The 12203-nt window shown below is 36.9% G+C and overlaps 1 protein-coding gene across 1 annotated transcript; it reads right to left on the reverse strand.

Annotated features, from left to right (window-relative positions):
- Positions 1-4090: 4090 nt before the first annotated feature.
- Positions 4091-7691, reverse strand: pym1 (PYM homolog 1, exon junction complex associated factor). The gene is made up of 3 exons (XM_081609220.1): positions 7410-7691; positions 6198-6291; positions 4091-4934 (listed from the first exon to the last, which is right to left on the reverse strand). The coding sequence occupies exons 1-3, from the start codon at positions 7438-7440 to the stop codon at positions 4418-4420; spliced, it is 642 nt and encodes a 213-aa protein (XP_081465346.1). The 5' UTR covers positions 7441-7691; the 3' UTR covers positions 4091-4417.
- Positions 7692-12203: the final 4512 nt, after the last annotated feature.

Below are 12203 nucleotides of genomic sequence, written 5' to 3' on the forward strand. Positions count from 1 at the left end.
GAGCCCCTTGAAGTGTGCAAAAATAACTCAGACATGTTTGCTTCAAAGGGAGCAAATTTTGGGATTAGGGCTGTTGAGAAAAGGGGGCTAGCTTCCTGCTAGTAATGAAAGGTGCTGACTGTGAACAAATAAACATTTAATTATAAAACAAGAAACATGGGACTGATAAGCTGAGGTAGCTTGAGTCATCCCGAACTTGTGTGAACGAGAAATTGTTTCATATTTGCATGTCTTGCAGCGTCTCCAGCAGAATCTGATTCTATTTTTTTGTTGCTTCATTGTTTCCAGTTTGTGAAAAAACAAGTGACCACATGTTCCCTAGAGGGACAAGAGGAACCGCTTGTTATTTTCCTCCTTAATGTAGGATCACATTCAAGGAAAACCAGCGACGCCTCCAAGTAACCATTGCAACAAATCAGTGACAGAGAACGTCTCGTTTTCAGTCTCACTGAGAGACAATGGCTCATAAAAACTGGGAGGAGAGAAAAAGTCACATCTCTAATCTCCAACCATGTTTAAAAAGCATGGCTAATATTAATGGTAACGCATGATTTAGTCATTCTGAGAAAAGTAAAAGATTTTTTTCTGTTCCCTTAAGGCTTAAGCTTTTGGCTTAATCTAATGGAGGAGAAAAAAACCCAGTTCAAGTTGCACATGACTACTGAAAGTGTTATTGGATGTACACTACAAAAACACAAAGTCTTACAAAGTATTTATGCTTCGTTTCTAGTGCAAATATCTTAGCACACTTGACATGAGACGAAACTAAGTTAAAAGTAACTTTTCAGTAAAATAAACATGCTTGTTTCAAGTAAATAATCCTTGAATAAAGATTAATAAAGTACTGCTTTCACTTTTAGATTATTTCTCTTATAAAATGGGAAAATGTGTTATTATAAGTGACATAATCTGCAACAATATTAATTTGTTATTGACTTAAAAAAAATCCTATGCTGAAAAGTTACTTGTTAGTTTTGTAATATAACAGAGTACTATAATATTTGCACTAGAAACTGTACAAAAACTACTTGGTAAGAGTGTGTTTTTCAGTGTACTTAGAAAACTACGAAAAGATATTGCATGATTGATTGCCAACAGCAAATGTTGATATATTTGTTAATTTTACAGCTATGAGGTTTAGTTTATGTCTAATTATTGGTTATTTATAATCACACTGTTTAAAATTTATTAAAGAGGTTTAATAAATACCGTTTAAAAGTTTCTTTCTTTTTATCTGTTTCTTTCAAACACAACAGAAACATAATGTGGATCAAAGTGAGCAATATGTAACACAGTTATGTAAAATATAACTGAAGCCTCATCTGTAACCAGATACAAGCAGATGTCCAGTAAGAACGATCATCCTTCAGTTACCTAGTGCAGGTAAGATACTGACTGCTCTTAGTGGAGCTGTCCCTTTAAGTTAACTACATTCATCAGAGAGAAAGAAATGGCTGCATTCATATAATGCCTTTCTATTCTTGTTGACCACTTGATGCTTTACAACACAAACCACAACAACCCCAATGGCACACATATGAATACATCGCTTTTTACTCAACGCACCATGTACATTTCTGTTCCAACGCTCAGCGACCGCATAAGAAGCAATATTGTGAAGGGAAAGATTGGGCTGCTTGTTTAATTTTTTTTTTTTTTAATTTAATTATAACTACATGCAATAGGATACAACAACATTGAGTAACCTTTGGTGTTATTGGGGGTCTCCCTTTTTTTAAATCAGGATAAATAAGACATTGGAATAATTTACCAAATACTTCAGGACAGCGGTGAAAGGTACGAGCAGACTTTGCATCTGCTGTTAGGTCAAAGAATTTCCTTTTGTTTCACTTTTTTGAGAAAAATGTTTTGAGTAACACTTTACTCAAAATCAGACTTGGGTGCCATCCTGCCCAGCCATGGTTAATAAAGATGTGTATTAAGTAGTGGCTGGGCAGAAAGAAAACTAACTACACCATAAAAAATGTTTTAAAAAAAATTTACTAAAGAAATTCTGACCATTTTGTTGGTTTCAATCAAATCTTGCCTGTTTAGATTGTAGTTGAGCAGATAAAAAATGTTTAAAAAAGACACAAGACATTTTATTTAAATGTATAATAATTATTGTTGTTGTTGTTTTTTGTTGGTTATTTTGCTGAGCTGACAGAAAAAAACCCAATTTGCATTGTCATTTTACATCTTCGTTGTTCTTTGCACAATCATTTGCACATTGTTTTGTAAATAGGATTTTGTAAAATCAGGCATATTTTGTACATTTTTAAAATGATCGTGTTGAATGGAAAAATGGAAAAAATAAAAACATTATTCTACTCAGTTGCAAATTTCTTTGAAACTTTTTTCAGTAAATGCACAGAATTGTTCCTTATGTTGTAACTTTAACCTCATGTTGTAACTTTTATTGGTTTTTTTTTTTATATATTTTACCTTTGTGTGAATCAGCATGCTATTCCCCCACTGAGAGACAACATATCTACTCTAAAAAGTCAAAAGTTAAATTTAAGAATCTCTCCTCCCATAGGTTTCCTTTGGAGTCTAAATGTAGACAAAGCAAGCTGTTTAAGTTTAAGTTGATTAAAATAGACAAAATTAGAATGTCTGTTTAGTCTAAATTTTGATGGAGAATGTGAGCTAAAAAAAGTCATGTTTTACTGAGTCTTTTTGAGCAAAATGAGGGCAACGACTGGCTGACCTGACAAGAGCAAAAAAATTAAAAAAAAGGGGAGTCCATCCATATCCAGTGTTTGGAGAGCAATTCAACAATGCAATGAAAAGCTCACAGCCTTCTAGGAATAACTTTTATTGTCTGGATAATGACATGTACATATCAAGTGTTTGTTTGGAAAAATATCAAACCAAAACAGAAATTTCATTTTTAGGAAGAAGCTTGTGCTACATTCTAGCATGAAACCCATTCAGTCTGGTGACAAAAAATTAACTGGTTCAACTTAGTTGTTGCAGCATCGGTGCCAGGAAAGGAAGGTGGAACAATAATTAATTAAATATAACTGGATTTCATGAAAAACAAATTTCAGAAAATCATGTTTTTGCAATACGTTTTGTAAATAAACTGCAACAATACCTGAGAATAGTAGGACGCAAACAATTAATTGACTTATTAGTAGTTTATTAGATTAAAATTAGTTCCAAACAATTAACTAATAACGTCAACTCAGACCTTCAGTTAGTATTTTATTTTGACCGCCGTCCAGCAGAGGGCGCCGCTGGTCATCCATCTTTTAAAAACTTAAAATTTACGCAAAATATTTGGAGATTGCTTGTTGGATCATTGATCTGCAGTGCCCATGTTAAGAAAGAAAAAAGAACCAAAGCTTTATTCTGTTGAATGGTTTTAATAAGTTTTGACCAACAATTGAGCTCCAAGACGGAAAAATAAAATCTATAAGTCTTTAGCTACACATGTAATGCTCCTTGGTAGGATAGGTTCACTTTTCCTCGCTTAATTATGGGATTTATTAGCAAAACGAAAAGTACAGCCACACCTTCCTCTCAACATACACATACAGTTTTCCATGGTCTCTGTCCTGCTGGCCACAGTAACATCCAGGTTACTTAGAGTAAAAAGTAAAACTTTTTACTCTTACTGAAACAAGAAGACAAATACATGATTTATTTACTGTACTGACTCAAGATGTGGCATCAGTGACAATGATAAACCATTTCAACATCAAATACTGCAAAAACACAAAATCCTACCTTGTACTTTTGTCTAGTTTCTAATGCAAATATGTGAAAACTAAATTACAAGTAACTTTTCAGCTTATAGGAGCTTCTTTTAAGTCAATATTTCATTAATATTGTTAAAAAGTACTATTTCACTTATTACATGGAAATAATAAATTAATCTGTCAGAGGAAATAGTACTTTTTGAAATCAATATTAAAGAATTATTAACCTAAAACAAACTCCTATAACTTGCTGAAAATGTACTTTTAAATTTGTTCTGTCTTATTTCAAGTGTTTTAAGAAACTAAACCAAACCTTTTCAGTAAGAGTTTTTGTTTTTGTAGTGTGGCAATTGTTTAAAGCAGAAAGGGGGACACAAACTAAACCCTCTTTCACAAAGCTTTGTTTTTATTTCCTGTGGTTCCAGATGGGATTAAAAATACAAAAATGGAAACAACATAAAAGCACAAAACAAGTCACAATGATCAGTTTAAAAGACAGTTAGAAAGTATATTTGCAGACGGGTCACAAACTAAAACTAAAGAAAACAGGTGTGATGATGTCTGCCACACAAACATGGTGTCCTCAGAGCGGCACTTCCTGCCATCATCCACGATGGATGTCAAATAGGGAAACTGTTTCTGGAAGTTGCAAAGGTCCCTTCCGGTTTGCGATTCGCATGATGAGTCCGACTCTCCCGTTTTGTTCCCGTTCAGGAGTCGCGCTCCAGCTGCTCCAGCTCTTCCCGTAAGGTCTCGGCCCGGCCCAGCTTTTCCAGTTGATCCTTTGTCAGCTGCTTTATTTCCCCTGAGTCCACCTTCTGCTGCAGCTCCTCCACCTGCCGCAGCTTCTTTTTCAGGTTCTTGATCTTCTTGGCCTTTTCGGCTCCCACTGCTGCAGCTGCTGAAGACTCATCTGGTGCAGAAACCGACGTGGTTCCCTGGGTCTTGGTGGCAGATTCGCCTCTCTCTGAGATGGACACGTTCTCCACGGCGCTGCTCACCGCATCCACCTCCGCCTCGCCGTCCTGATCCTGGAGCTGCTGCTGTTTTCGCTTTTCCTTGCGTTTCATGTTGCGTTTCGCCGACTTTGACAGACCGGCCGTCTCGCTGTCCGCACAGCCGGGTATCTTTTGCTGCTGCTGTATCGGCGGAGCTGCTTCTGATGGACTCATGCCAGGAGGCAGGTCGGGTTTACTCTTGAAAAACTTGACGTATTTGTTTTCATACCTGAGAAAATAAAAAAAACAATTTATGTAAGGACAGGTGTTTTGATCATCTCTCAGTATGAAGAACTAAGTTGATCGGAACTAGGGTTGAAATGACTAATCGGATTGATCATGATGAATTGATTATAAACCTGGCGGGCCACCAGGCTTTCCTTGCATCCCTACCAGGCTAAGTGTTGTTTGTTTATTTTAGATTTTTTAAAATGTTTGTCTGTTTTAGATTCTTCCAATAATATTGGTATTTTCAAATTTCTTGTCAACATCAAACATTTTTTAACTCAAAAACTTTAGTGCACCTACCACAGGACTTAGCAGGTTTTCTGAGGAAAATCTGTAAAGTCAACTAATTTAGTCATTAATAAATCACTAACTTAAGTACACAGACATAAAAAAGGCCATTTTCTGAAATAAACAACCAAAACTGTTAAAAAAAATACACACTTTGCATTTAAGATGAAAATAACCTGTCTGTAAATATGTTTTATCCAGAACTCCTCAACTAGCATAGCTTTAGCTTCATGTGGTTCAAATGATGCAAGCACCTTTTGCTGTTCAATTACTAAAAGGTTAATACAATAAATAATCACCAGATTAATCATATATTGTATTTATATCAAGTCAAGCAGAAAGAACTGAGATTTTCACATGTTTATGTTAGAAGTTAGCTTTAGCTGCAGATTCATCCTTTGCTACAAATGACCAAGAGTAAACTAAAGGGAAGCCGTTATTGAATTTTAGGCAATAAAAAGTTAATTTTATTGAATACATTTTTATTTGCCTCTTTTAATGCATTTCTAATATTGTATTTAAAAAAAAGGCTAAAGTGGTTAAATGAAAAACCTGTAGAATGTGCCATTTTTTTTATCTTTTAGTTGCAGCCCTGATCTAAACTATTTAGGAAATCATTAACAAGATCAGATTAGTCATCAGATATGATGTCTAGTAACTGTATAAAAATATCTTCTCTAAAAGGCTGGATAAAAGAGGCGGTTTGTAAAAGGGGCTAAAGAAAGGGAAAACATGGAATCGTGAAAAGATAAAACAGTCAATTCCTTTGATGAGGCCAAACTTACACAAAACTTCAAGGAAAAGCCTGTTGTTTATAGCAGGTCTCTGAGCCGCATCCTGCCTCATTCCTCATTCATAAAAAACTGAGTAATTCTGGAGCAGCTGAGACGCTGTCTGGCATCGGCTCACGTGTAAGAAAACCAGCTTATAATTACTGTGTGCGTGTAAAGCAGAGAGAGGGAGGACTTGCACTTACACGGGGACCTCCTCCTGGGGGACATAACCATCCTTCACCCGTCTCGGCTTCCTCCATGTCCCATCGGGTCGCTGAGTTGCAGCTATGTATTTCCCTGAGGAAAAAAAAGGATTTAAAGGAGGCTTTGGTTGGCCCTCTAGTGGTGCTGTAAAAGTATTATCTCATTATTTTTATTGGTTTGTTCAGATCAAACTCTACTTAATATCCCAAGTAAATGTAAAATAAAATAGAACATTTTGTCTTGTTTGAAAGCTTTTGAACCCTTTCCATCATTTTATCCAAAATTAAAAAAAACACTTGATCTTTTATTAACTTATCCAATGAATCAATATTGTATTTATTAAGGGAAAAGCCTATCGAAACCACTTATGAAATCATGTGAGTAAAGACACTTTTTAGAACGATCTGTTCTGATTCCTTCCAGATTAGGGCTTAAACGGATTAATCGTGATAAATCAATTATTGAAATAATCCTCTACTAATTTAAAAATCAAGTTATTATTGAATAGAGTATACAGACTTTAAAAATGTACATTTGGCGAAAAAACAACATTCTCAGAGCGGCAATTAAGCCAAAACTGTTTCCATAAACCACTTGTCGTTCACACTCTGACCACTAGGTGGAATCAAAGTAATTCTAATAGTATTAGAACCACACTATTAACCAACAAGCTATTCATACACCCACTTGGCTGTATTCACAATGAAACAGGCATAAATTTAACTAGGTTCATTAGTTAATAAGGGGTTAATGGAATTGAACATAAATAAAATCTAATAAAGTCAGAAAATATCGTTTCAATTGACATTTCATCCATCACGATAGCTGAGGGTAGTAGACCGGTTGCTAACTTATGCTAACAGGCTGCAAAATCGGCTTCCATGTAAGTTATAAACTCATTATTACATAAAGTTTCACTGTGAGTGGGTATGTGTGTTCCTGGTAAGAGGAGGTTTACTATTCACTGTAATGTTTACATGTGTAAATTACACAGAGCGATAGCAACAAGCTAACTAGCTCTGGAGATAGCGTGCTAGCTAGCAGGCTAAGCTAACATTGAAACCTAATATGCGAGTTAAATGCATTGATTGAAATCAAAACCTCTAAGCACTGCAGATAGAAAACGCAAGTTCAGTTCAGGAGAGACTGTGGGTTTGCTCAATGAAACTGATTTCAGTTGGACAAATGTCTACCACATGCAACAGCCTTACCAGATTCATCTGTCACATAGGGGGTTGCCATTTTGATGTAATACGCTTCTCCGCTGTCCTCAGTGAGGCTTTCAGACCCTTTTATTATATCTCCCAGAACTTCCCTTCACTCGGCTCGATCCCACGCTGCAGCAGCTCGACTACCGCTGTTATAACATTTGCCTAAAAGTTGTTATTTCAGTCGATGTGAGAGCGGTCATGGCAACTGCAGCAGACATGTACTAAAAGCTCAGGCGGGCGGTGCAAGGTCACGAACCAAGCGAACCCTATTCTTCGGCTTCGGAAATGACGACGTGGACGGTACGGTTGCCAGATTTGGATTCTCAAACCCGTTGTTAAAGAAAAAACGCTGTAAAAAATATGACAACTTATGAGAGAACTTGTAATTATTAAAGTAAATTATGTACATATTGGTATAATTATTGGGCTTTTGTTGTTGCAAAATTTAGCAACCAAAACTTTTATCAATGAACGTTTTCATAGTAAGTAGTACTATGAAAATCACTTTCTTGCTTTCAAATCATTGTGATTTTTTTATTTTCACTTTATTTTAATATAATTTACTAATCACTATAATTTTTTTCTCTTCGCAAAATAAATGTGGCTGCATTTCAAATTTGAATGTTGCAGCAAGTTATGTCCTTCTTTTTGTAGACTTGAGTCCTCTGTTTTGCGTGCTTAGACAAAACATGCTGTTCCCTCCGGTTTTGGATGCAGTACAGCTGAAAGGATTATTGCTCCTACTTTTCTACTTTCGGATTGCTGTTATGATGCGTAACCATGGCAACAACATATTGTTTTTACCGACGGGGAGCAGCTAATTAGCATATTAAAAGCTCAAATAATACCTGAACTGCAACACCAAATTCCAGAGCAGTTGAAAAGGAAGCTTCATTGATGCAGAGCAGGACAAAAGAACAGAGGAAGAAGGAAACTAAAACAACTTCTTCTTTACACAGAGATCTAGGACATGTTATTGTAAAATATCTCTGCAGATCAGAACTGGAACTGCTGGTTTGTAATGACCGTCATGAAACTGTCATACAGCAGTATTCAGTCAGAGGCCTCTTCATATTAATTGCAAGACTGACTGCTACCCACAGTATAATCACTCACAAAAAGTCTTTGAAGACTTTTAAAGGATTTCTTGAAACATTTATTATTTGGATTTTATATAATTGGATCAATTTTATTTTATATTTCCGTATATGAATTGGACCTGCTTTGCTTTGTAAATGTGCAATTTTAAAATTACATTTTTAAAAATGTTTCTTTGAAAGGCGCAATATAGACAAACTTAATTACTTAGAGTTGACTTGTTACATTTACTCAGTTCAAATACTTGAGTAATATTTTTGGGGAAAAATGTACTTTTAGGAGTATTTTTACTAGAGTAATTTATTACAAAATATAGGTACTCTTACTTGAGTAAAATTTCCAGATTTTCATCCACTGTAAATAATGTCACTGAATGTAGGACAAACGGAAACAGACACACACCGGCAGTTTTTGTCTGTTTCATAAGCTTCATATTGAAAGAAATTGATTAGGGATAACGTTTATTTTTACCTGATTTTGTTATTTATATTTATTCTTTTCATTTTGGTCTTTAAAATATCAAAATTTCCACATAGTTTGATATTTTTGGTCCAATGTAATTTTTAAACATAAATGATTGATGTTTTGACCATTTACTCAGTACTTTTACCAAATACTTTTTTTTACTCTTAGTCGAGTCATTTCTTGGACGGCTATTTTTTACTTTTACTTGTGTTAGAATATGTTCTCATCTTAACTTGTCTTTGCGTTATTTTGTGTTATGTGTTCATGTTTTATAATTTACTTTGAAAGGTAAAGCTGCAAGTTCTATATCCTGTCACTTTGTTTATGTGCATGTTGTACTGTTGTTGTCCACCAGGGGCGATGAGAGTGAGTTCTTGTGTAAAAGCAACACTGTTCTAATAAACTGAAGTAGAGATGGAGTTAACGGAAGGCTGAACGTTAGCAATAAAGTGAACACAGCTATCTAACGAAAAGAAGTGTGATTCATTTTAAAGATGAGTTCAGAACAAGAAAACGCAACAGGTTATGGGCCCAGGCACCGCACGGGAGGACGATGGGACAGACTAGTTTTCAACGGAGACGAAAACAACTACGAACTTTGGGAGGTAAAGTTCCTCGCTTACTTAAGAACGCTAGGCTTAAAAGACACCATCCTATCTACCGTGGACCCAGACGAAGAGAAAAACGCGGAATGTTACGCGGAACTAATCCAGGTCCTCGATGATAAGAGCCTGTCGTTGGTGATGAGAGATGCCGCCGACGATGGGAAGAAAGCTCTGCAGATATTACGCGGCCATTACGCCAGCCAGGGTAAGCCCAGGATCATCGCCCTTTACACAGAGCTCACGTCCCTGTTTAAAGAACCTGGCGAAACAATGACAGACTATGTTTTACGTGCTGAAAAAGCAGTAACGTCTCTGAGAAATGCAAAAGAGGTTATTAGTGATGGACTAATAATAGCAATGATTCTGAAAGGACTCCCGGAATCATACAAGCCTTTTGCTATTCACACAACACAGAGCAGTGAAGACTTGACGTTCACTCAGTTTAAGAGCAGACTTCGAAGCTATGAAGAGACAGAAAAGTTTGAGAGCAAACCGAAGTCAGATAATGTAATGAAAGTGGACATGACGACTGTAAACTGCTACAACTGTGGACAGCGCGGGCACATGGCGAGAGACTGCCGCCAAAAGACCGCGCCAAAATGGTGCAGCTACCACAGAAGTACAACTCACAGTGACGAGACATGCAGAAGAAGATCGAAACGGAAAGATGATGCCAAACAGACTTCAGACATGCAGGACATCCATGTGGAGGACCAGACCATGGTGTTCAAAGTCAGCCGGAATCTTCTACCTGACAACATCAAGCTTAATGGAATAATGGTGGACTGTGGAGCCACATCACACATCATCACTGATGAGGAAATGTTCACAAGAATTGACAAGACTTTTAACCCAAGTAGGCACTACATGGAACTGGCAGATGGAAAGAAGATGAACAATGTTGCACTGAAGCGTGGTGATGCACAGATTGAACTGTTGAATTCAAAGGGGAGGTATGTTAAAGTTACTCTGAAAAATGCTTTACTCATCCCATCCTACCCACAGAGCATATTTTCTGTGATATCAGCTACAGCCAATGGAGCCAGTGTAACATTTACAGATGGGCAAAATGAACTGCTGAGCAAGGATGGTACTGTGTTCCCTATTGAGGCACATGAGAAACTATATTACCTGAGAATGAAAAGCAATAATGAAGGATGCATTGAGGAAAACTTAAATGACATGATGAACAGAGATAAAGTGAAGCTAGCTTGTGATCTGAAAACATGGCATGAAATATTAGGACATTGCAACATGGCTGATGTTCTGAAATTACAAAATGTGGTAGAGGGAATGAAAGTCACTGACAATAGTAAAATGGAGTGTAACATCTGTACAGAAGGGAAATTTATCAACAGCAAAACAAAGAGTCAGATGTTAAAACGAGCAAGCCACTAGAGTTGGTTCATACTGACCTATCAGGACCTATTGACCCTATAGGCTTAGAAGAACACAGGTATGCTATTTCCTTTACCGATGACTTCTCAGGATCTATTGCAGTCTACTTTCTGAAAACAAAAGTGATGTGACTAAAGCAACAAAACAGTTTCTGGCAGACTGTGCACCCTATGGTAATGTTAAGTGTTTTAGGTCTGACAATGGTACAGAGTACACATGTAATGATTTTCAAACACTACTCAGAGATAAAGGCATTAGACATGAAACGTCATCACCGTACTCCCCACACCAAAACGGAAAAGCAGAGAGACAGTGGAGAACACTCTTTGAAATGGGAAGGTGTATGTTATCAGAAAAGGACTTACCTAAAGAACTGTGGCCATATGCTGTTCAGTGTGCTGCCCACATTCGCAACAGATGTTATAATAACAGAACCAAAAACACCCCATATTTCTTGATGACAGGAAGAAAGCCTGATCTTTCAAACATGTGGGTATTTGGATCAGAGTGTTACTCGTACAACAACCGCCACAAGAAACTAGACTCAAGAGGGGAAAAGGGACTGTTTTTAGGGTACAGCAAGAACAGCCCAGCTTATTTGGTGTACCACCCACAGGTGAGAAAAGTTTCTAGACACAGGCTGGTAAAGTTCATCAAAGAAAATGGTGTTGACCAACAGACACAGACAGATGTTTGGGATCTAGGGACCCAGGATCACAGATACCCGATGCAGACAGACAGACATGATGTAACACCCTTAACCCAGAATGTAACCCCAAGTGACAAAGAGGAAATTACTCTTCAGGAAACTCAAAATGCAGAGTTTTCAGATTATATCACTGGGAGTGAAATTGATGATCAAACAAAACAAAGTGATCGTTATCCAAAAAGAGAGAAAAGACCCCCAAAATACCTTGAAGATTACCAATTAGATTCTAAAACTAAAGATGTCACACAGATAACTGTTGATCACTGTTACAGGGCTGTGTTTGGTATCCCTCAAACATTCAGTGAGGCTCAGAAGTTACCACAGGCAGACAAATGGAGACAGGCAATGAGGGACGAAATTGACTCGCTTAAAGAAAACGAAACATTTGAACTGAGCGTTCTACCAGAAGGTAGGAACACAGTTGGAGGGAAGTGGGTATATACGCTTAAAGAACATGAAGGAAAAGAGATTTTCAAAGCTAGGTATGTAGCAAAAGGCTACAGCCAAACAGAAGGTATA

Source organism: Poecilia reticulata, chromosome 7 (assembly GCF_904066995.2).
Source record: "Poecilia reticulata chromosome 7, P_reticulata-male-v2, whole genome shotgun sequence".
NCBI lineage: Eukaryota > Metazoa > Chordata > Actinopteri > Cyprinodontiformes > Poeciliidae > Poecilia > Poecilia reticulata.

Bases quoted from the DNA above. Each gene is read 5' to 3' on its own strand.
- pym1 (XM_081609220.1), bottom strand. From the start codon at position 7,440: ATGGCAACCCCCTATGTGACAGATGAATCTG. The intron at 6,292-7,409 runs GTAAGGCTGTTG...TTTTTTCCTCAG, and splicing joins CTATGTGACAGATGAATCTG to GGAAATACATAGCTGCAACT. The intron at 4,935-6,197 runs GTAAGTGCAAGT...TTATTTTCTCAG, and splicing joins CCCCAGGAGGAGGTCCCCGT to GTATGAAAACAAATACGTCA.